The sequence below is a fragment of the Cynocephalus volans genome, chromosome X (genome assembly GCF_027409185.1).
Source record: "Cynocephalus volans isolate mCynVol1 chromosome X, mCynVol1.pri, whole genome shotgun sequence".
Taxonomy (NCBI): Eukaryota; Metazoa; Chordata; class Mammalia; order Dermoptera; family Cynocephalidae; genus Cynocephalus; species Cynocephalus volans.
The window spans coordinates 9,917,062-9,940,675 of record NC_084478.1 but is presented as its reverse complement, the minus strand read 5'-3'; the positions used below and the strand labels follow the sequence as shown (position 1 = coordinate 9,940,675).

The 23,614-nt window shown below is 45.8% G+C and overlaps 2 protein-coding genes across 2 annotated transcripts in view; one reads left to right on the top strand and one right to left on the bottom strand.

Annotated features, from left to right (window-relative positions):
• Nucleotides 1-13,596, top strand: part of LOC134366945 (H(+)/Cl(-) exchange transporter 4-like) — a 30,539-nt gene extending 16,943 nt beyond the window's left edge. The window contains 7 exon segments of the mRNA XM_063083522.1: nt 1,020-1,226; nt 1,347-1,365; nt 1,368-1,426; nt 2,510-3,055; nt 5,721-5,907; nt 6,854-7,252; nt 13,376-13,596. Of these exon segments, the coding sequence (XP_062939592.1) occupies nt 1,020-1,226; nt 1,347-1,365; nt 1,368-1,426; nt 2,510-3,055; nt 5,721-5,907; nt 6,854-7,252; nt 13,376-13,596 (1,638 nt within the window).
• Nucleotides 1-23,614, bottom strand: part of LOC134367152 (G-protein coupled receptor 143-like) — a 188,941-nt gene that overhangs the window by 151,703 nt on the left and 13,624 nt on the right. The window contains exons 4-5 of the mRNA XM_063083797.1: nt 20,548-20,640; nt 18,169-18,278 (exon numbers count right to left, since the gene is read on the bottom strand). Of these exons, the coding sequence (XP_062939867.1) occupies nt 18,169-18,278; nt 20,548-20,640 (203 nt within the window). The remainder of the gene's footprint in view (nt 1-18,168; nt 18,279-20,547; nt 20,641-23,614) is intronic.

Below are 23,614 nucleotides of genomic sequence, written 5' to 3'. Positions count from 1 at the left end.
GGTAGAGTGCTGCGCTGGCAGTGCGGCGACGCTCCCGCCGCGGGTTCGGATCCTATATAGGACTGACCGGTGCACTCACTGGCTGAGTGCCGGTCACGAAAAAACGACAAAAAAAAAAAAAAAAAAAAAAAAAAAAAAGAGTTGTGCACTTATATGCTGCATTGGACAAAGAGTAGTCAACTATGAAAATGTGACAGGGTAAAGGGGCTTGGGCTCGGGGAGTGACAGAGACGTGACTAGGAGGATAAGGGCTAGTCTAACAACGTTGGTTTGTACAGAATTGCTTAGGCCTCAACTTCCCATCCTTGATGATAAGAATGACACTCTCCTTCTCGTACAGGAAGGGCATCTTTCACATGTGAATTTCATCTCCTTCTTTTAAGAAACCAAATGAAGGTCAGAGAGATCTTGCACCTGCTGTTTTCTGAGTGCCTGTAACTCAAATAGTCAATCTGCCAGAGTGGCATACTCTGGGTGGCGTATTCTAAACTCCTTCACTCTGTTTGCTCTGTCACGTAGCTGGCCAGCTCTCCCTGTCGTTTCTCTGGGATATCTTCCAAGAGTCAAAAGGTAGCGGTTAAAATCATAGGTATATGAGGATACTTCAAAAAGTTTGTGGAAAAATGGAATTAAAGATAATACGAATCTTGCCATGAACTTTTTGAAGACCCCTTGTATGTCTATTCTCAACACAGCAAAGGGTAATGTGAACAGGACAAAACATCATGACTAAAATGAGACCTTAGAAGTGACTTATTCAGTCCTGTGATCTTTTAGTACTTTGGGAATGCTTAAGGTTTACTTGCATTGAATTTTTCAATGTTTCTGTTAATATAAAATTATATATTCATGTAAGTTTCGGTTAATATAATATAGACAAATGGAAAACCAAAAGAGCCTGTCTTCCACATGATTTGTGAATCAAAACTTTAAAAATGCCTCTCAGAGGAATTACAGCTATTTTCCTGGCCGTGCATTGAAACAGTTCATTCCCTCTCATTCTCGATCCTCTGTTTCAGATCAAGACCATTCTGAGCAGCTTCATCAACAAGGGCTACTTGGGGAAGTGGACCCTGCTAATTAAGACGGTCACCCTGGTGCTGGTAGTGTCATCCGGCCTGAGCCTTGGGAAAGAAGGGCCGCTGGTGCACGTGGCTTGTTGCTGTGGCAACTTCTTCAGCAGACTTTTCTCTAAGTACAGCAAAAACAAGGGCAAGAGGCGCGAGGTGAGCTGGCCAGCTTCCACTGCAGGAAAGCGTTCTGCCCGCAGCCCCTCCGTGGTCTCGCCTGCACACGCTGGTGTTCACGGAGGGTCCGGAGCTCATACGTAACTGTTTGCCTTGCAGGTGCTTTCAGCGGCGGCTGCGGCGGAGTCTCCGTGGCCTTTGGTGCTCCGATCGGGGGTGTGCTTTTCAGTCTGGAAGAGGTGAGAAGGGGCAGCAGAGGGAATGCGTGGGGCGGAGAGGCAAGGACCCGTGGATGACTGGCACAGCAGTGAGCCTTCGTCTCCTGCCCTGTGAGGAGTACATTCAAAGAAGTGTTGCATAAAATTCCTGCAGTTAATAAAGGAGCTATAATTTCTGCCATTTAAAAATATTGTTTTAAAAATTGCCAACATGACTCTTTTTTGAAGATTTATAGTGTCTTCAGTGTTTCTCAGAGCCAACTGAATTAAGCATTTTTGGTTTTGGTAACGCGAATGGATCATTCCAGGGGTTGGCTTGTTGGCAAACGTTTTCCGTAAAGGGCCAAATGGGAAATATTTCAGGCTCTGTGGGGCACACAGTTTCTGCTGCAACTGTCCAACTTGGCCATGTGGCATGAAAACAGCCATAGACAACACATAGTTTGTGAATGGGCATGGCTATGTTCCCATGGGCACTGAAATTAGAATTTTCTTTTTTTAATATCCTATGTGTGTTCGTGTGTGTGTGTGTGTGTGTGTGTGTGTTTATCATTATGCAATTTTAACTTTCTTTGTGGCCTTTTACCATGAAATTAGAATTTTCTATAGTTTTCACGTCACAAAATATTGCTCTTCTGAGTAGTTCAAATCAAAAAAACCTTTTTTTCTCCTCCAACCATTTAAAAATGTAAAAACCATTCTTAACTCGTGTGCCTTATGAATACTTTTGGTGGGCCAGAGTTGACCTGTGGGCCAGAGTTTTCCAACCCCTGAATCAAATCCAGACGTTTATTTGCTTTTAGGAGGGTCTCTGTGCTATAAACAGAATTATGATTAACTATTTTTCTCTTTAAAAAAGTGGCTTAAGCCACCTTGCTCAGTATCCATTTTACTTTTAGACACAATTAGATCACTTTGGTATCTTCGTTGGTGCATTTTGTCATAGTCAAGCCTGGACTGACTGATGAAGTGAGTGCTGTTCGTCCATGTTTGGTCCCAGTGTGTCTCACGGTGGGCACCAGCAGGTGGCTGCTGACCAAAGGGCCTGAACTCTGAGCAGCTCTTTCTCTGGCCAGTCACTAATTTGCGACTTCTTCATTCCAGATCAGTTACTACTTTCTCTCGGAGACATCGTGGATGTCATTATTCACGGCCCTGGTGGCGGCCTTCACGTTGCGATCCATCAATCGCTTTGGGAACAGCCACCTTGTTCTCTTTTATGTGGAATATCACACGCCCTGGTACATGGCTGAACTCTTCCCCTTCATCCTGCTTGGGGTGTTTGGGGGCTTGTGGGGAACCCTCTTCATCCGCTGCAACATCGCCTGGTGCAGGAAGCGCAAGAACACCCAGCTAGGGAAGTACCCGTTGCTGGAGGTCATTGTGGTGACTGCCATCAGAGCTGTCATTGCCTACCCCAATCCCTACACACGCCAGAGCACCAGTGTGCTCATTTCTGAGATGTTCAACGACTGTGGGGCCTTTGAGTCCTCCCAGCTGTGTGACTACATCAATGACCCCAACATGACCCGGCCTGTGGATGACATCCCAGACCGGCCAGCTGGCTTTGGCGTTTACACAGCCATGTGGCAGCTGGCCCTGGCACTGATCTTCAAAATCGTCATCACCATATTTACCTTTGGCATGAAGGTAAGTGAAGGGTAAGAAAGTGAGGGTGGGTGCTGGTGGGGGGAAGAACCCATGTCCTTCTGGGAACAGCACCCTACTCTCCTGAACAAAATTGTCATGGGAGGAAAAGGGGATCCGACCTTTCTTGAATGTTCTCATGTGCTGGGCACTTGACATTCTTTCAATCATCAGGACACAATTCTTTAATAACCAACAAGCCTGCAAAATGAGGTTTTAATCCCATTTTACAATTGAGGAAGCTGAGGCTCAGAGACCCGGAGTGACTTAATCAGACCCACAGCATATGGGAGACAGAGCTGGGCACGGAGCTCACTTCATCTCACTCCCAGACCAGGGGTGACCACAGCTTTGCCTGCTGGCAGGGTGATGCCAGGTGGTGGGACAAGTCCATGTGTGGCCCAGTTTGGATCGATGAGCATGCATTGAGCATCCGCTGTATCTAGGCTCTGTGCTAAGTCCAAGGTGTACAGCACTCGAAACAGAATGCTGCCCCTAAAGAGCACATGCCTCTGGGAGAGACAGATGCAAACCCAGAGTTCTGAGACTGTGTGGCAGCACCTACGCTGCACACCACGTGATGGCCTCCCAGTCTGGGTGGGACTGGGGCCATGACGGGGTCTCTTTGCACACATCGTCTCCTGACGAGGAGTGTCCTCAAGAGCTGTGGATGACACCGTGTGCTTTCCTCATTTTTGTTCCTAAAGCCAGAGAAGAGACAGCTTCGTTCTTCCTGCTTTTAAACACGGCGTTAAAGTCAGACATACTTTGAAAGCCCTTCCTAAAGAGCTTTCTTTTATGGAAACTGACATTAAGTTGTCATTGCTTTTTTTAAAAAAAATTGAGGTAAATTTTACATAACCTGAAATTGATCATTTTAAAGTGTACATGTTAGTGGTATTAAGTACATTCACAATGTTGTGCAACCATCACCTCGGTCAAGTTTCAGAACATTTTCTTCCCCTTCATAGGAGACCCCATGTCCATTAGCAGTCCCTCCTATTCTCTGCCCCAGCAGCCCCTGGCAACCACCGATCTGCTTTCTGTCTCTATAGGTTTGCCTATTTCGGACAGTTCATTTTAATTAAATTAATTCATTTTGGACCGTCCTTGTGAGACTGGCTTTTTTCACTTAGCACAGTGTTTTCAAGGGTTATCCATGTTGTAGCACGTGTCAGCCCTTCATTCCTTTTCTGGCTGAAGAGTGTTCCACTCTGTAGATTCCCCCACACGTTGTTTATCCACTCATCCTTTGATGGACATTTGGGTTGTTTCCACCTTTTGGCTATTGTGAAGAATGCTGCTATTGCTTACTTAAAAACAAAATGAAACTTTTATTAGAGTGTTAGAGTGTGATAAAAGAGTATCATATAGAGATGCATACAGCTTAATGAATTTTCACAAACCCACATGCTTGTGTAACCAGCACCCAGGACCAGAAGCACAACATTACCCACCCCCCAGAGCCCCTGATGTGTTCCATTACTTTTGCTTTCTGTGTGGTATTTCTATGAATTCTCTTTTTCAAAAAAGTCTAAGAAACGGTGTCTCTGGGTGTGTAGTGGTCAAACACAAACCCGAATCTGTGCCTTAAGAACAAGGATGGGTAGACTTTATTAAACAGCTGACTGTGTCTGATCCATCATCTCCTTGCAAAGGAATTTATTTTTGTGTCCAAGGAAGATGCTGGAGCATCTTCTGGTGCTTGCTGAGACTTTACTTTGAAGTTTCAGGGGATTAAATGGCTGTGGACTAAGGGGGAGCCCATATAGGAGCAATTTCCTAAGAAATATTCCAGACTCTAGAAATCACGCCCAAGGTTCTGAACTTCAGTTCGCCTGGCATCGTCAGACTGATGACCACCTGGGGCGACATAAATGCAGCTGTGGCTCAGGGTCTGCGCTCACGTCTCAATGAACACAGAGTAGTTGGGAGTGTCCTATAGCACGTGTACGGTCACCAGACAAACTAAAATGCATTAGCAGCCAGCAAAGTAAGCAATACGCTACTTCTAAGATCATTCAGTTTATATAGTCTGTTTCTTCGCTGCCGCTAATGTGGCTAGAATATATTCAGGATACTTCTCGGAAGACGTAGTTGGTTAGGAAGATGGAACTGCCTCCCTCGTCTCTCTCTGACTGGTATCCACTGTCTATACACAGAGCGGGAAGCCTTTGAAAGCTTTTTGGAAGATCGGGGGCAGCTGCGATGGTGCGTTCAACTTCGTTATTTTACCAGGGAGCAATTGCAGGCCCTTTTCCATTTTCATAATGTGGCTTGGCATTTAATTTTAGAAGCCAATCTGAATGACATGGCAAGGGGAGAGAGAAAGTCACGAGTGTCTCAAGTGACAGATGTTCACTTTGAATGGTATTTGCACCGGGGCTTATCATTCTTTAATCTACAGCAGGCAAACTGGGCCAGACTTTGCAGGGGAAGAAATGAAAGTGTAAAAGGGCATTCTCTCCATGTTGCAGTAGATGCGACCGACTAAGGAGGTCAAATCACTTGTCCCACCTTTTCCCAGCTGACTGATTTTGAAGAGTTGTGCCTCCTTTGAAGGCTGAGCAAAATGCAAGCTTGTCGAGGTGGCACCGTGGTTCCTGGGGATCGGGAAGGGGGACTCAGCTGCCTTCCCTCATGCTGCTTTTCTCTGTGCTCCCTCAAGATCCCGTCAGGCCTCCTCATCCCCAGCATGGCCATGGGAGCAATGGCGGGCAGGATGGTGGGCATCGGCGTGGAGCAGCTGGCTTACCATCACCATGACTGGATCATCTTCCAGAACTGGTGCAGGCCCGGAGCAGACTGCGGCACACAAGGGCTTTACGCAATGGTGGGAGCTGCAGCCTGCCTAGGTACAACCAGGGGTGGGGCAGGGAGGGGGTGGGGGCACTGAGCTGGCTTAGAGGACTGGTGAGGAGGAAGGCGTGGACTTGAACATTTGCATTACTCAGGATAGACTATGTTGTGCTGCTATAACGAGAATCCCCCCAAATCTCGGTAGCTAACACACCAAGGCTTATTTCTTGCTCACTATATATACACGTATATATATATATGTAAAAAACATGGGTGAACAGAAGATTCTTCCCACCCAGTCATTCAGAGGCCCAGGCTGATGGAGTCTCCACCATCTTACAGCCATACCACCTAGAACAGTAGTTCTTAACCAGGAGTGATTCTGCCTTTCAGGGACACTTGGCAGTATCTGAAGACACTTTAGGTTGTCACACCTGGGGAGGGAGGTGCCACTTGCATCTATTGGGTAGAGACCAGAGATGCTGCTAAACATGCTATAGTGTACAAGACAGCCCCTGACAACAAAGAATGCTCCAGTCCCAAATGTCCCTAGTGCTGAAGTTGAGAAACCTTGGTTTAAACTCCCTGGAAGACCAGGAGTCAGTATGGATTCTCCCTTTGAATACCAAGGGACACAAAGCTGGGTCTCTCTCCTCTCTCTAGTCCCTAAGAATCCTAAAATTACAAGGCTTATGGGGTTGCTTGTTCAGTCAGATCCACTCGCCCAAAAGCCAGACGTGTGGGCCTAGGTGAGTGGACAAGCCAGGGTCCCTCGTTGGAGCAGAGCCCCCAGCCAGGTGTGACTTACAGCTCCCTGACGCGATGCCACGTTGAACAGAACCTGGCATCTGTTCCTGAGGCCTGAGCATGGACGGCATGTGGGAATGTCCCCTTGGAACACGTGTGAGGAGCATTTACCGCCGTCTATCCATTTCCACACATCGTGCCCTCCCGAGGGTCCGGGGTCGGGCTTCGGAATCTCACTCGTGTCTTGTGTTGCAGGTGGAGTTACCAGGATGACAGTGTCGTTGGTGGTCATCATGTTCGAGTTCACGGGTGGTCTGGAGTACATTGTGCCCCTCATGGCGGTGGCTGTGACCAGCAAGTTGGTGGCCAATGCCTTTGGGAAGGAAGGCATCTACGAGGCCCACATCCACTTGAACGGCGACCCCTTCCTGGATGTGAAGGACGAGTTCACCCACTGCACGCTGGCCACCGACGTCATGCGGCCCCGGCGGGGAGAGCCGCCGCTGTCGGTGCTCACCCAGGACCGCATGACCGTGGAGGACGTGGAGACACTCATCAAGGACACCGACTACAACGGCTTCCCCGTGGTGGTCTCCAGAGACTCCGAGCGCCTCATTGGATTTGCCCAGCGGAGGGAGCTGATTCTCGCAATAAGTGAGTAAAGATGGAAGCTCGCCTTTTGTCAGGAGCCAAGAGGCAGCTCTGTGCCCCCCAGTGATCAGAGAGGTGCGAGAGAATGCGTGTCACGCCAGGGGATCGCAAGCGTTCGTGTGTGCGTGGTCACTCGGGGATCTGGTGGAAATGCAGACGCTGATGGAGCAGGTCTGGAGCGGGGCCCAGCCTGCGCTCCTCACGGGCTCTCCATTGATGCCGATGCTGCTGGCCCCCAAGTCACTCTGTGAAGCACAAGGGCTCAGACCCAAGTCTTGCGTGGCTGGAAAGGGACCACGTGTTTGCAAGGAGCCCCCTACGCCCGCTCCTCTGGGAGGCAAGCTGCAGACGCTGCCTTTTTGGGGAAGTGCTTGATGAAGCTCAGGAAGAGATGTGAGTAGCCCGGGCCGAGCTGCTCTCAGAGAGCGACTTTTAGGTGGGCTGTGCAGCCGCTGGGGCTTGTGAGGTCTCTGCCCTGCCACCTCCCTGCCACTGCACAGGCTTTCCTTCATTTCATGGCTTTACATGTGATCCGGCTGTTAGCGGCCGCATGGGTAAATGATATCGCTCGAGTCCGCTCTGTGATTATTTTCCTCCTCGTGTACCAACTGAAATCAGCTGCACCGAGGGGCAGGCTGTTGAGTTGGGGGAGGAGAGAAGGGGCGATGCCCAGGTGGGGGCACTTCAGAGGAGCAAGCCTGTGGGCCCCAGCAACCTAGGGCCGGCTGCTTTGAAAGGGGAGCAGGAGGAAGGATTCCGCAGACAGAGGGCACTGAGGGCCAGAGGCCTGGGCATGAGTGGTTGGGAGCCCCGGGCAGGGAGGAGCAGTGAGCCTCCGAGATGGAGCCCTGCTGGACCTCAAGATGCAGCAGGGGCGGAGGCCACCATAGCCCTTGCACCGGCATATGGCCAATGCCATCTGCTCAGCATCCTCGCTCCGCGATCTGCACAGCATACAGCATCCTGTGGTAGTCGGGGGCCCATGGCCGGCTTCCGTGTGCATGTGATGATTTTTACTGTGCGTGCCATCTTCCAGACTATTCTTGACGCACATCAACGGGACTTGCCCTGGTCCCGTTGCCGATTGCCTCACCGCGAGATTGTCTTCACCAGACGAAACTGCTTGCTTCTCCCTGCTGTTTGTTTTTTATTTCTAAGGTGCTTCCCTTCAACTGCTAAATCCTCTTCCCAATGTTAACTAGCTTTTAAAATATCTTTAACTTATCTCCATCAAAGGCCTTATAAGATAAGCATAAACTATGGCCTCTAATTTAGCTTGCTGTTCAAATATTTTTACCTCCCCTGAAGCAAAAATTGATTTTGTATTTTAGACACCATAGCAAGTTTGTGCTTCACTGTTCAGTTTGTGTTCCCTGTTTGTTGCTTTAATATAAGTCCTGTCCCTTAACAGGTAGGTGGTTTCAGGCCTAAATATTGCCTTATAAATAACAAGTTTTTAAAACTTGTTTAAGTAGGGTTGGGTTTCTTTTAAAGTAACGTATTCAGCAGCCTTTAAAAAATGTATTCAATCCCTGAAATCCTTTAAGCAAAGGTTGAAACTTAAAAACTAAAGTAATAAATGTCACAGCATCCACGATCTATTGTGTGGTTGCAGGCACAGCTGCTCAGAGACAGCTGACTAATTTCACTGAAACCCATTACTGTAGTCAAGGGGGAAGCACTAACTGTCGTCAAGTGGTTAGGGAAGACCCTTAGGCTTGCCCACCACGCGCTCTCCTAGAAGCTGTGTTTGGAGCGTCTGAAGAGGCACCACGCGGTGTCAATAGTACCCGTGTGCTTTCAGTCAGACCCGTAATAGTACAGAAGCAGCTATTTACACAGTTTGTGCCAAAGCAAGGAGTGTGTTGCTCTGAGTAATCACAAGAGCTGTTTTCCTGGTCTGTGGAAAGAGAAGAGTCCCTGTACTCTAGGGGAGAAATTCATGACCTGTACTTGAAGAATTATCTGCCCTTTTATGAGTATAGAAATGTGACGTTCACATTTAGCCAGTGTCACTTTTAGGGGAAATGGGAGCAAAGATTACAGACAGATGCAAAATAGATGCGATAAAAAAAAGAATGGTGAATGAGGTAAATGAGGAGTTTTCTTACACATCATGTTTACAATTGTAACAACCGCTCACATGAAGCTGAAAATGTTTTATTTTCAATCCGTCTCTGGAATACCAAAGCACAGCTACGTCTCTGCTAGAGGGAGAATAGTTAGCACTGCCCGGGCAATGTGGCCATCTTCGTCACCACATGTTAACACATGGGGCCGTACGTGACCCGTGTTCCAATTCCTGGTGAATGGGACTTGGCCTCTCGTTTCTCTTTGCAAGTATGAGGCTCTTTCTGTACTCAGCGGGGCTCAGGCTCTTCTAGTCTTGAGTTGTGCAGTTAAGCCAGGAAGGCTTCAGAGAGGCCTCAATGGGAGCCACAGAGGCGATGAAAGGAGGGAAGGGTAGGGTGGCGGGGAAGAGTGGAGGGACCTCATCTCTTCATCTGGTGGATGATTGAATGATGACTCTTCAGCACGTGGAAGATGCTCACTTGCAGAAAGGGGCCCACATCCAGGACTGAACAAGAGGATAAGTGTCACATCTGTTGGACAAGCTATTCAGAGGTATAGAGGTGTCTGCCTGGGAGGGCTGTTAATGATTGGACTAGATCATGGGGAACAGTAGGGCCATCTACTTCTTTCTGCTGGGGATGTTAAAATATACATATATGTAAATATGTAGATATAGATATAGATATACAGATGGATGTGCAGGGGGACTTTTCCATGCTTTGGTAGACAATAACCTGTCATAAGAAAATATGCTTTTTCTTCTATATAGTGTTTACTTTTTTATCCTATCATCTATGTACCGACCGCTACTGTGGTTGCTTCCAAGTTTTTATTTTAATCCTTTTCATTAATTACATCTGTTTTATGGAAGCATTTCTGGTTAACAAGATGGTAGAGTATTACCTCCCTAAACACATAATTACTCTAAAGTAGGGGTTCTCAACCTTAGCACGATGGACATTTGGGGCTGGATCGTTCTCTGTGGTGGGAACTGTCCTATGCACTGTAGGATGTTTAGCAGCATCCCTAGCCTCCACCCACCAGATGCCAGGAGCACCTCCCCTTCCCAATTGTGACAACCAAAAATGTCTCCAGACATTGCCAAATGTCCCCTGGGGGTGGGGGGTGGGGACAAAATTGCTCCCAGTTGAGAACCGTTGCTCTAAAGCCACTTAATAGCTTACCAGATGTGTGATTCTTTCTAGTCTTTTAAAATTTCTTGGCCTATCACAGTTTGTAAAATTCATCTTACAAACGCTATTGATTACGCCCTCTGTGTACAAGGGTACTTCAAAAAGTTCATGGGAAAATAGAATTAAAGGTTGTATGAATCTTTCCATGAACTTTTGGAGTATCCTTATATTGCTGCTAGAAAGTAGAATGTCAAGTTGAATAACCTCAGCGGCTGCTCATAAAATGTACATCATATTTCAGGGGCCGTGGTCACTGAGAGTAGCTCTAGTAGAATATATGACAAACCACCTATGTTAAAGACAGTTAGAAAAAAGTTTAACTACTTTAACTTTAAAACATTTAAAAATAAGGACTATTAGGTTTTTAAAAATGTAAAAGTAATACACACTCATAGAATATTGGGGAAATTAGAAAAAAAAAGGAAAAATTTAAAAAGGCATCCACTTTCTTATCACCATAGAAGGACATGGTTAATATTTACTGCATTTAGAGCATTTCATTCCTGGCTCTTAAAAAATATGTTCATTTTGGGCTATATTTTTTTGGTTTCTTTCCCAACATGGGCTCCCAAGAGTCCCTGGGGCCTGTGAGTCTATTCTTTCCTACCACTACCTCATCCCCTGGGTGAGGAGTTGGTTTATTCTTTCATACAGAAATATTTCTTGAGCATCCACCATGTGTTGGTGCTATCCTAGGAGCGGTGGGTCCGTGGATGACAATACACAGTCTCTGTTTTCTGTGAACTTATGTGCTATAGTTTTGTTGCAGGCATTTTGGTGACTGACAAAGATTTCTGGTCCAAACTGGGAGTAGGTGGTTCACTCTAGTAGAGAGTTGCAAAAAGCTTTCTTGCCGGTTCTTCTTCCATTCACCAGCTTTTGGCCTATACATAGCAGCTCTAACCCCAAAGTTAATATACGTCCTTATAATAGAGTTCCAAAGTGGCCTAGCAGAGCCCTTCTGGAGAGAGCAGCAGTTACCAGTGTTGGAGCACAAGCTCAGATCTCTGGCTCGGACCCTAGCCGATGCCTATGATTCTTGCTTGGCAGTGAATAGCTCATGGGCTTTCCTTCCTAATGCCTCCCACATGAAATAGGCTCTGTTCTACATGGCAGGCAGAACCAGATACACTGTCATTTGGTAGACCTACCATTCATTCATGCGTGCATTTAGCAAATATCTGTTTTTTGTCTACTGTGTGCTAGGCATTGTCCAGGCACTGGGAGTGCACTTGAGAGCATGAGTTCATTGAGGTAGTGGCTGTTAGAATCAGGGCTTTAAACCCAATCAGTAAATTCAGAGGAAATATAAGCTTGTTATTTATTTTAAGAAGTGGATTGATGGTTCACTAAGTCATATTGGGTTTTATAAGAGGTTCGGCAAATCCATGTGATCAGTTCTTAATTGGGGTCTGTGGCTTGATTCAATCCTGACATTCAACCTGTTAAAATAGATGGAAATCTTGTTATGTGGGACATTATGGGAGTCAGTGGTCTACAAAAATGAGCAAGTATGTGTTGACCGCTGCCTCCCTGCCATAGTGCTTAAAGATGGAAGCATCTTGGTTTAGGAGAGAGGTACACAGTGTGTATCGTGCACGATCTACATTTGAAAACATGTGCATCAGGGTCGTCTGCTGTTTGTGGTTGAACCATATTCCATTTGATGTAACTGGATTTCACCTGACCCATATAATGTGCAGGCATTTGCCCAGCAGGCCCACTGTTCTGCTTTTAAACAGAGACCCCCTTTCAGACTCAGCCTGACCCCAAACACTGCCAGATTTCCATTAAAGTACTCTATTGTACTAAATGGCCTTAGAGGAGGCAGTTAGAATTTTATTTTTGAAAGAACAATATAGGTGAATAGTAGTCTTGAGAAGGCAAGAAATTTTATTACAGAAACCAGGATCCGTTCTAAGGCTAGCCTTGCTGTACATTTTCCCTAAGATTTTCTCATGAACCAAAAGAAAGATTAAAATTCCAACAGAAGGAAAATCGCCTTGGAGAAATATCTTGAGACCGATGGATTTATTTCATGCGTGATTTAAAATAGTCCGGGTTTCTAGCCCTGCATTAAGCTGTGTTTCTAATGAGTTCCTGTTACCCTACTTTTCTTCAGCTTTCTTTCACATGGCCTTGCCTACAGACAGAAACAGGCTAATTGCTACCATAACAGTTTTACTATCTTTCTTTGAGAAATGCACAAAATGGCCCATTTTTAAGACAGGAGATCCAAGGGGTTGGGGGATGTAGCTTTTCTGAGGTCGTTTCTTTGCACACAAGGGCCATATTTGGGATTGAGCTGCATTTCTGGGCTGTGAGCCTGGGCTGGTCTTATTGGTTCCTTCTTCCTCTCAAGATTCATTATGCCATTTGGGCCAGTTATGACTGATTTTGTAAAAAAAAAAAAAAAAAAAAAAAAAAAAAAAACGAAAAAAACCAATGTATTAAGGTTATTGGGCAGCTAAGTGAGGTTTCTTGTCCCATCAAACTTCAGCCTCTGAGCAGATGGAGGAGTGTTAGGAAAGCAAGAGTGGAGGGCCCTTGGCCATTAGGGGTGCCCTGGATTGCAGGGGGGAAGCAATGAATATCCCCAAAGGAGCCGTCTTGATCAGGCCCATTTTGCAACACTTTGGCAACCAAAGATCTGGTCACAGCAGGGGGACCCTGGCATAGCATAGCTTAAGAGAGATGCCAGTTTCACAGATCTTTGGCTGAAGCCCCTCATTAAAAATGTGCAGTTTGTCCTCTAAACCCCTTTTCTGTAGGATTCGAGGATGACGTGTGGGGCTATAGGGTGGACTTTCTCGGCCAGGATTTTTGTGTGGCTTATTGTTCCTGCTTGTCCCCGTTCTAGAGAATGCCAGACAGAGGCAGGAGGGCATCGTGAGCAATTCCATCACGTACTTCACAGAGGAGCCCCCTGAGCTGCCGGCCAACAGCCCGCACCCCCTGAAGCTGCGGTGCATCCTCAACCTCAGCCCTTTCACGGTCACGGACCACACCCCCATGGAGACGGTGGTGGACATCTTCCAGCAACTGGGGCTCCGGCAGTGCCTGGTGACACAGAGTGGGTGAGTGGCGGGACAAGTGTGGACAGAATGTGTACTGTGGCCAGACTCGGGAGAAAAAGATGCATAGTCAGCCCTTAGGGAACTCACGGTCTGCTGGGGTGGACCAGTGCTTGCCAGGTGATGTCAGGGAGTCGTGGTGAGTGTATTGAGAAGGAAATGTACAAGGAGCTTTGGGACCTGGAGCCGGGATGGCCAGTGCAGCCCAGGAAGGCGGGGGACGCTTGCAGGCTACACTCCTGTCTGGGCAGAGTCTGAGGGTGGAGTCAAAAACGGGAGGAGCCAGAGGAGAGGGGCTTGGTGCTGCTTTTCTATCACCCGGATGGTACTTGGCTCAGGGAGAAAGTATGGCCAATTCTGTCCTAACACAACATAGGCGTTCCTCAAAATCACAGCGCTCTGCAAAAATGAGCAGTGCAGACCACAGGACTTATGGGGAAAATGGGGTTAGGCGCACAACACTCAAAAACTTCATCAGTGACACGTTTAAAGAAGCGATGGAAACGTAATACAAATGGTAGTGCCATTTTATACAGTTAAAAAAGGGGGGGAGAGGAAGCAGAGAAAAGGAGAAAGGGGCAGGGCCAGCCTGTGGCTCACTCGGGAGAGTGCGGTGCTGATAACACCAAGGCCATGGGTTCGAATCCCATATAGGGTGGTCGGTTCGCTCACTGGCTGAGCGTGCTGCTGACAACACCATGCCAAGGGTTGAGATCCCCTTATCGGTCATCTTTAAAAAAAAGAAAAAAGAAAAAGGAGAAAGGAGGAGGGGAAGGGAGGGGGAAGAAGGGGGGGGGGGGAGGAGATCCATGTGACCCAGGCAATGGAACCAAGCACGTTCTCGCCTCTGCCTAAGGTGCTTTGCTCTCCTGTAGCTTTCTACCTTGCCCTGTCAACTCAGAATTTGATTTAACAAATGTTGTTCAGGCAAAGGTGAGTCTGGGAAACATCCCTCCATTTGTGTGGTTCCCTTGGTAAACTTCATGTGTTTGGTTGTTAGCTCCAAACCAAAGCACAGGGACTGAGGAGACTGGTGCTGTCCTCATTTTAAGGTTCTTGTGAATCAGATCTTTCCCAACTCGGAAGCAATGTAAGCATTAATTCTGTGTAGCACAGAGTGGACCTCTCCGCCAGTGGAGACTTCAGCTCATGCATGCCTTTCTTATTGTAAATGTAATATAATCAAAACACCGGGGGAGAAGTCTACCCATGGCGCTTCCACCCTATTATCATTTCTTGTATTTCCAGCCAATATTTTTATATACATATGTGTTTATGTAGTTGTAACTGGTATAATTTCATATCCTACCTTGTCCACTTAATATCAGAAATTTCATAAGAGTCATTTAAAAAATCTGGGTAACATTCCACCAGGATGAAAGACTATAATTTACATAACCACCGCCCCTTTTTTTTCAAATTTGGGTTTCCTATAATGCTTTATAATTATGGATAATGCTACTAGAAATTTCTTCATCCCTATGGCTTCTTCGTGGTCTGAAATACTCCTTCAAGATAAAAGATCTGATATTGTGAGTCTGCCTGACAGTTTTGATGCACTGTGCCAAATTAATTTACCAGAGTTGTATCCATTTAATAATGATCCCAATAATGAATGAAACCTGGTAGCTTAGCACACAAAGGCCAGATATAGGTAGCCCAGGAAACTATTCAACTCACTATATATTTATATGACAATACATCATACTTCTGCGTGTTTTTTCTTTCCATGCTGAAAATTTTAAATCTACCTACCATAATAAGGCACGTGGTCTTGGCTGCACTTCTCACACCTTTCAAAGAGCCTCCATTGATATCTGGTTGCATTTCAAGATAGAATAAAAGGCTTTCATTGATGATATTTGACAACCAACTGTTAGAAAGAAAATGGCCCATGGATAAAGAGAACATGCAACAAAATTCACTTTTAAATGCTGAGATCAGGGAACGATTTCTACCAATGCCTAAAATTCCTAATTCCTGGTGGAGGGAAGACCACTTCAGCAGTAAGAAACCACAAGGAACCAGCACACCAAGAATTTAATTTAAGAACTATGACTCCTCACACTCTAAAGCAGAGATCAGCAAATCTTTCCAATGGTAACACTCAGTGCCACTTCAGGGTATAAAGTTCTAGCACTGTGTCAAATAACCCAGAATTCATTCATTGCTTGAGGAGTAACCCGAAGTTTCAGTGTAGACCAAAACAAATCTTATTTTGACATTTTATACTGGAACTTTAAAATGTTACTCTTGGGGGTCAGTGTAGTTTGATATGATGAGCTGAGTGTATTTTTAGTGAGAGATAATTTAAGTCTCTCCTAGGAGGGTGTTCAAACAAATCTCCTAATATCAGATTAGTTATTAAGACCACAAAGGCTTGCCCTGTCCTGCAAAGTGTTGATTTGCTGCAGTGCAGGGTGTTCTAATTTCCACCTGTTTTGCACTGGCTACAGGTCTACTTTCAAAGCATCCACCTGTCCTTTTGGGTAGGACACCAGTGATGAGGAAAACTGAAGAGCAAACTTGCTCAGCCTGTTCTCTGCCCTTCGTGACTGAGGTATGAGTCTTTACACGGAAGATGTGCCCTTGCTCCTCTGTGAGATACAGAAATTCTGGTGTCACGAGTGAGGCACATGGGTGGATTTAGAAAGTATGATCAACTGCTTAATTTCAGTTAATCCCAGCAATGGGATGAAATACTGGATGCATATGGCGGGGACATTTCAAAACTAAATCGGGGAGTTCTTGTTCTAAGAGCGTTATATATAATTTGAGTACATTTGGATATTCTTCCAGAAATTCATACACTCTGGACTTGCTCCCCTGTCCTCCATGTATTTCCTCAAAGGGCACCTACCACTGTTTCAAAGATTTCCTCTCCAAAGACTCTTCTCTTTGGAACTTCCAGGTCACACTTGGAAAAGCAAAACGGCAAACCATTTGCATATCCCTTACCACAAGCAATAAAAATATATATATATATATAGAAGAAAGGTTACCAAATAATTAAACCAGCATTATTTTGAAAAATCGGATCTTGATCACAGCTCCCATCCATCGCTCATTCTCCGTGTAAATGCCTTGTCGTCCTTTTAGTAAAGAGGCCACTGGGAGGAACAGAAGCGAACCACACACAGTGTTCATTATTTCTGTTTACTGAGTACAGAGAGCAGAATCAGAGCAGATGTGAGCCCATAATCAAAACCAGAGAGCATGAGGCAAAGCAAGCTACTGACCTCCATGCCTCACAACTTCCAATTTGGAGTCCTCCTAGACTCTAAGGAATGTATATTTTTAAAATTTTTACTTTGAAGCAATGTTAGATTGACTTAAAAATTGCAAAGGTAGCTCAGAAAGCTTCTGTATACCTATACTCTTTGCCCAGCTTCCCCCCAGTGTTAACAATTTACACAACCACAGTACGTTTGTCACAAATAAGAAATTAACAGTGATCTGAACTAAACTTCCAGTTTTATTTGGATTTTACTAGTTCAGGGACTATATTTTTAAAGGTTTATTTTTCTCTATTATAAAAATAATACACACCTGTTATTTTAAAATACTTAACTATTTTAAGTTTCTCCTTATAGACAAGTTAGAAAGTATAAAAGTTTACAGAAGAATTAATGACCCATGGTCCCTCCACTGTTAACGTTTTACTGTATTTCTTTTCAGTCCTTTTTTCTATGAGTCATTTTCATTGGTTTGATATACTTAAATCACTATTTTTTACTTAATTTTGTAAAAAAATTCCTGTGTTTAATACACCATATTTAAATGTAGATATAAAAAGACTGGTCCAAAGAGCCACAATAATTTCCTGCTCCTAGTGGTAGAGTACTTTAAACAATGTTTTAAAATTCTAAAATCAACAGCTGATCCTCAAACAACCTTTCTGTGAAGGCAAACTTCCTTATGCCCATTCTGCCCTTGAGGGATCCACAGCAGCCCGAGGAAGCTGGACACTTGCTCCAGGTCACCCTTCCTTGAAGAGGTGGTAGGGGCTGGAATGGAAATCCCCAGTCCCAGCCCAGAGGTCTTTCCCTAACATTCTACTGACTCACGATACTCCTCTTATCCAGTTCTTCCCATTGCATCTGGCTCATTTCCTGTTTCCTGCCCATCTGAGAAAAGACACAAGCCAAGAGCATCATGGGACTGACCAGGCTCCAGACTCCTCAGTCTTTGCTGCATCCCTTCCCCCCAACCCTTCTCTCCCCTTCTGCTCCTACCTCACCTCCACAGTTTCCTAACGCCATTCCTGGGAGCCTCTAAGGCGTGCCAAGGGCAGACCCATCATGAGCCCTGCACAGAAATGAAAGGCCAACTTGTCCTGGCCTTGAGATAACAAACGTTGACAAACAATGTGTGTGGTCCATGACTAAACAGGCTTGCTCATTTTCATTTCTTAAACCTGTTTACTTTATCCAACTGTATTCTGCTTATGCCTCTGGAGGATGATGAATGGGATCAACTGTCCTGGATAATTCCAGAAGGATGACATGCCATTATCTGAGCCCCAGACATGGGGTCCTACCCAGTGTCCATGTACCCAGAGAACTTCCCTATTATTTACCTGCCGTCACTGTCTTTTGGAACAGGATGGGGTTGGCCACAAGGACGAGGAGCAGTGGCAAGTACTTGGTGACATAGTGGGGGATGGTGTGGTCCAGACCCCTTTCACACCTGAGGGAAGAAAACTGAGTCATTCTTCTTGAATGCAAAGCTTTGGCTAAAACATGCAGACTTATCTGGAAGCTGAGATAAGAGGGTGAGGGCGAAAAGGGAAATGCACAAATCTACTTCTGACCCTGCCGAAAGGAAATCTGACTCATTCCTCATGTCTGAGAACAAGCAATAATTTGCAGGAGAATAAGGAAATCAATCATGTTTCTGTCTCATAAATGGGAGGACCTGTAAGGCATTTAAGGAAAAGACACTCTGGGGTAGAGGATTCCCTACATGGGGTCTTTTCAAGGAAAAAATCACAAAATTCAAGTAGAAACAAAGGCACTCAACTAGTTAGGTTTTGAGCATTTACTACACGCTACACATTAGCCAGTAGCATGAATGACATCTCGTCCCTCTCCCTGAGCAACTCAAAATACCTGAGCTTCATATTTCAAAGGAAATTTGTTCTCATGATTATGGATATCAATTGTTTCTGTGATTCTTTTCAGGGAAAAGGACAAGGTTTTATACTTATGAGTCATAGGCATTGCCGGTCACTGTAGGATGTGTGGGGAGCCACACAGTGGATGTTACCAAGTAGGAACTATCAGCTAAGAAATGCATAATGTAGGAGAGAAGAAAAATGGTGCAGAGGCAGAGAGAACCAAGGCAAAGGGGAGAGAAGATGGAGCAGGCCCAACCAAAGGGGCAGGCAGAAAAGCAGATGACAGCCAGCCCCTGTGGCCACAGAAGTTGAAATGATAAAAACCAAAGCACTTTTAATATTCATGGAGTGTTCAAACCAAAAGGTAAAAAATGGCAGAAAATATGAAAAATCAGGCAGGAAAAATGCAATACCCATCTTGCCATAGGAAGGATTTCCATGCTGCCACCTCCTTTTCAATAGGCACTTTCATCTTCAGCTATGAAGGCTGCAATGCAGTCTGGAAAGGCTCAAGGGGAGAAAGGGAGACAAGGAGCAAGAGAAGTGACTCCACTGCCAAGACAGAAAGTACATACAAATGAGAGTGAGCCTGCGAGCTTGAAGGACCCGAAGGCTCTAGGTTGGGAGATGTGAGGACTAAGAGCTGATTAAGGATTAAGATGCTTCCTGAAGACCTGACAGCACCTAGGGGCACCTTGTGAGCCCCCCAGCATTCACGCCCTTAGGCTCAGATTCCACTTTGCCAGGGGTCTCCAGGGTCCCACAGGTGAGGGCAAGCGACAGAAACTCCCTTTCCAATTAAGTGCGTTCTCTTATAGCAGCTGCTGACACTGTATCTGCCCTATTCAAGTTCTCCAGGAAAGAGAGCACACGAATGGATCTACACGGAGCTCCTGTGAGTATTCACGGTTGATAAGGCAAAACCAGTTTGGAGACCGCTAACTGAGTAGCTGAAAGAAATTGAAAATGAAGGGGGAGAAATGATCTACACCGTGGGCCAGCAATTTTTGGGGGTAAAGGGACAGATAGTAAATATTCTCTGCTTTGTGGGTCATACCACAGTCTCTGTCACAACGACTCTACTCTGATGTTGTAGTGCAAAAGCAGCCATAGACAGTACATAAAAAAATGGGCTGTGTTCCAATAAAACTTTATGTACAAAATCAGGCAAAGGGCAAATTTATCCTGAGGGCTGTGCTGTGCTGATCCCAGTCCACACAGCCCTAAAATCACAGGTACTGCTCACCTGTTTTCCAGTTTTCGATAGGAAGTTAGAGTATATGTCCTTGAAGGTGCCTTGAGGCCTTGTAAATGGTTGCATTGATGGGATTTTAAACTTGAAGAAATGCCTGAAACAGTTTCAGTGGCCACATCTTCCTGCATCTGTGTTCAGGGTAGCCAAGAGTGCAGGATGGAAGAAAAGGGAGAAAGCGCAGGAAGCAGAGGCACAGAACTAGCTCCTCAAAAAGCTCCCGTTTGCTTCTCATCTCGAACTCCTGCTTAAAATGTTAAACTCACCTGCTCCTCCAGAGGAAGCGTGAAGAATAAAAATTAAAGAGTGGGCATGAGGAAGCTTCACCAATACGGAGAGGATATACCAAAAGCTTTGCATACCTGCTGTGAGCACGCAAACAAGAAAAGCAGAGGCCGGGAAGGAAATCACGGGTGCAAGGCCCTGCAGCAAGCCCTTCAGGTCGTGATTGTGAGTGGCCTCACATGGCAGAAGACAATGGGGTGACCTGCAAGGCGACCCCTGTGGGTCAGGGCATGTCCATTTCCTGCAGAACACAGAATGGGCCTGGGGTTGGAACACCTGGGCTGCCAGGCGTGCTGGCTTACCTGGACACAGAAGGGTAGTAAAGCATGACAGCTCCCTCCAGGCAGAGTAGGGTGGCCAGTCCCCAGGCCATGATGTGGTACAGCAGGATGGTGCTGGAGAGGAAAAAAGCAGGCAGCAACAGCATAGGGGGACAAAAAGGTCCCCAGTGAGACCACCAGACTGCTTCCAGGCCCTGGAAAGGTCAGGGAAGTACACACACAGCAAAACCCTTCTACAGAGAGTGTCCTTATGTTTCTACTGAGGTTGTGGATTGTTGTTTTTTGGTTTTTCTCAATTAAGGTGAAATGCATGTAACATAAAATTGCCTATCTGAATGTGAACAATTCAGTGGTACTTAGTACATTTGCAATGTCATGCAACCACCTCTGCCTAGTTCCAATGCATTTTCATCCCCCCAAAAGGAGACCCCATACCATTAAACAGTCACTCCCCATCCCCCCACCCCCAACCCCTGGCAACTGCTGCTTCCTGCTACTTTCCATCTCTGTGAATTTGCCCATTCTGGACATTTTATATACATGGGATCATACAGTATGTGGCCTTTTGTGTCTGGCTTCTTTCACCCAGCATAATATTTTTGAGGTTCATCCATGTGACACAATGTGTCAGAACTTCATTCCTTTTTATTGGTGAATAATATTATGCTATACGGTTATATCATATTTTGTTTATTCATTCATTCGTCAATGGATATGTAGTTCCACCTGTTAGCTATTGCGAACGGTGCTGCTATGAACATGCATGTGCAAGTGTTTCTCTGAGTCCTTGCTTTCTTTTCTTTTGGGTCTACATCTAGGAGTGGAGTTGCTGGGTCAGATGGTATTTCTACATTTAACTTTTTGAGGAACCACCAAACTACTTCCTGCAGCAAATGTACCGTTTTACATTCCCACCAGCAATGTACAAAGATTCCAGTTCCTCCATATCTTTGTCAACACTTGCTATTTTCCACTTTTGATTTTAGCCAGCCTGGGGGACTGGCTGCTAATTTTGAGACTTGACCTAAATGGGACCCACTTTCAATAAAACCATGGAATAGACAATTCCATCTCTAGTACCCTCTGAACAAATTTTTCAGTTCCCATCTACCATATACTGAATGTTTGTGTCCCCTCCCACACATAAATTCCTATGTTGAAATTCTAACCCCCAAGGTGATGGTGTTAGGAGGTGGGACCTTTGGGTGGAAATGAGGTCATGAGGGTGGAGCCCTCATGAATGAGATTAATGCCTTTATAAAAGAGAACCCAGAGAGCTCCCTCATCCCTTCCACCATGTGAGGACACAGTGAGAAGGCACCATCTGTGAACCAGGAAGTGTGCCCTTATCAGACACCAAACCTTCTGGGAACTTGATCTTAAACATCTAGCCTCCAGAACTGTGAGCAATAAATGTCTGTTATTTATAAGCCACCCAGTCTGTGGTACTTTGTTAGAGCAGCCCAAATTAGCTAAGACAATATCTCACAGGCCTGGTACCTGTGCCTTGCTCCTCTCAACCCTCCAAGCCCACTCAGCCTCCCTCTTATCCACAGCCTGCTAGCCTAATCCCAGGAAGATGCCCTGAGGCCAAAACACCTGGTGATTACTAGCAGCATGATCTGGGCAGAACCCTCTTCTCAGAGCCTTGGGTTGCTCTTAGCCACAGGAAAGATAAAACTCTCAATGGCCTGCCTGTGCCACTATAGTCAGGGCCAGTGGACATCAGGCCATGCAGCTGTCTCAGAACTGTCAACCAAATAAACTTCTGTTCTTTATAAATTACCCAGTCTCAGGTATTCTGTTACAGCAACACAAAAATGGACTAATGCAGAAAATTGGTACCAAGGAGTGGGGTGTTGCTATACATATAGCTAAAAATGTGGAAGCACCTTTGGAACTGGGCAATGGGCGAAGGTTGGGGGAGATTGGAGGACCTAAAAGAAGACAAGAAGATGAGGGAAAGTTTGGAACATTTTAGGGACTGGTTAAATGGTTGTGACCAGAATCTTGATAGAAATGTGGACAGTAAAAATCATGCTGATGATGAAGTCTCAGGTAGAAAAGAGTAACTTATTGGGAATTGGACAAAATACCACATTTGCTACACCATAGTAAGGAACTTGGCTGCATTGTGTTCATGCTCTAGGACTTTGTGGAAGGTGAGACTTAAGAGCTGTGAACCAGAATGTTTGGCAGAAAAAATTTCTAAGCAGCAATGCATTCAGGAAGCTGCATGGTACTTGCAATAACCATAACTCAGCAGTTATGGCAGAAAAGGCATGATGTAAAGCCAGAATTTAAAAGAGAAGCAGAGCATAAAGATTTAGAAAATTTGCAGCCTGGACATGTGGTAGAGAAGCAGAGAGCAGGAGAAAAACGCAAGGGTGAAGCAGATAGACTGGTTGTTAAGGACATTAGCTTGGCGGTGAGGCAGCCAGGTGCTAACAGGTAAGACAATGGGAGAAAAGCCATGATGACATTTCAGAAATCTGGAAGGGCACCTCTCCCACCACAGACCCCTGAGGCATAGGAGGCCCAAGGTGTCCCAGAGAACAGACCTGGGGCACCACTTCCCTCAGGAACGCACTCCCTGCATCCCAGCTGATCCAGCTGGAGCATCCCTGCCTCAAGCAGCCCCAAGTGTGGTTTGTGTAACACCTCTGGAGAACAGAAGCTGGAAACCGTTTTGTGAAGGTTAATTCTAGGTGCCAACTTGGTTAGATGAAGGAATGCTGAGAAACCTGGTAAAACTATCTTTTCAGGTGCGTCCATGAGGGTGTTTCCAGCAGAGATTACTATGAGAGTCTGAGTGGACTGGGTGGGAAAGACCCACCCTCAGTGTGGGTGGGAACCATCCAATCTGCTGGGGACCCAGAGAGAACAAAAGACAGAAGAAAGAGGTGAAGCTCTCTTGATCTTCTGGAGCTGGGATAAACTCTTCTCTCCTGTCTGTGGACATCAGAGCTTGAGACTCTTCAGCTTTAGGGATCCAGGACTTACACCAAGAATACCATCAGCTTCCCTGGTTTTGAGGCCTTTGGACTTGGAGTGAGCCACGCTACTGGAATGTAGCTTATAGACAGCC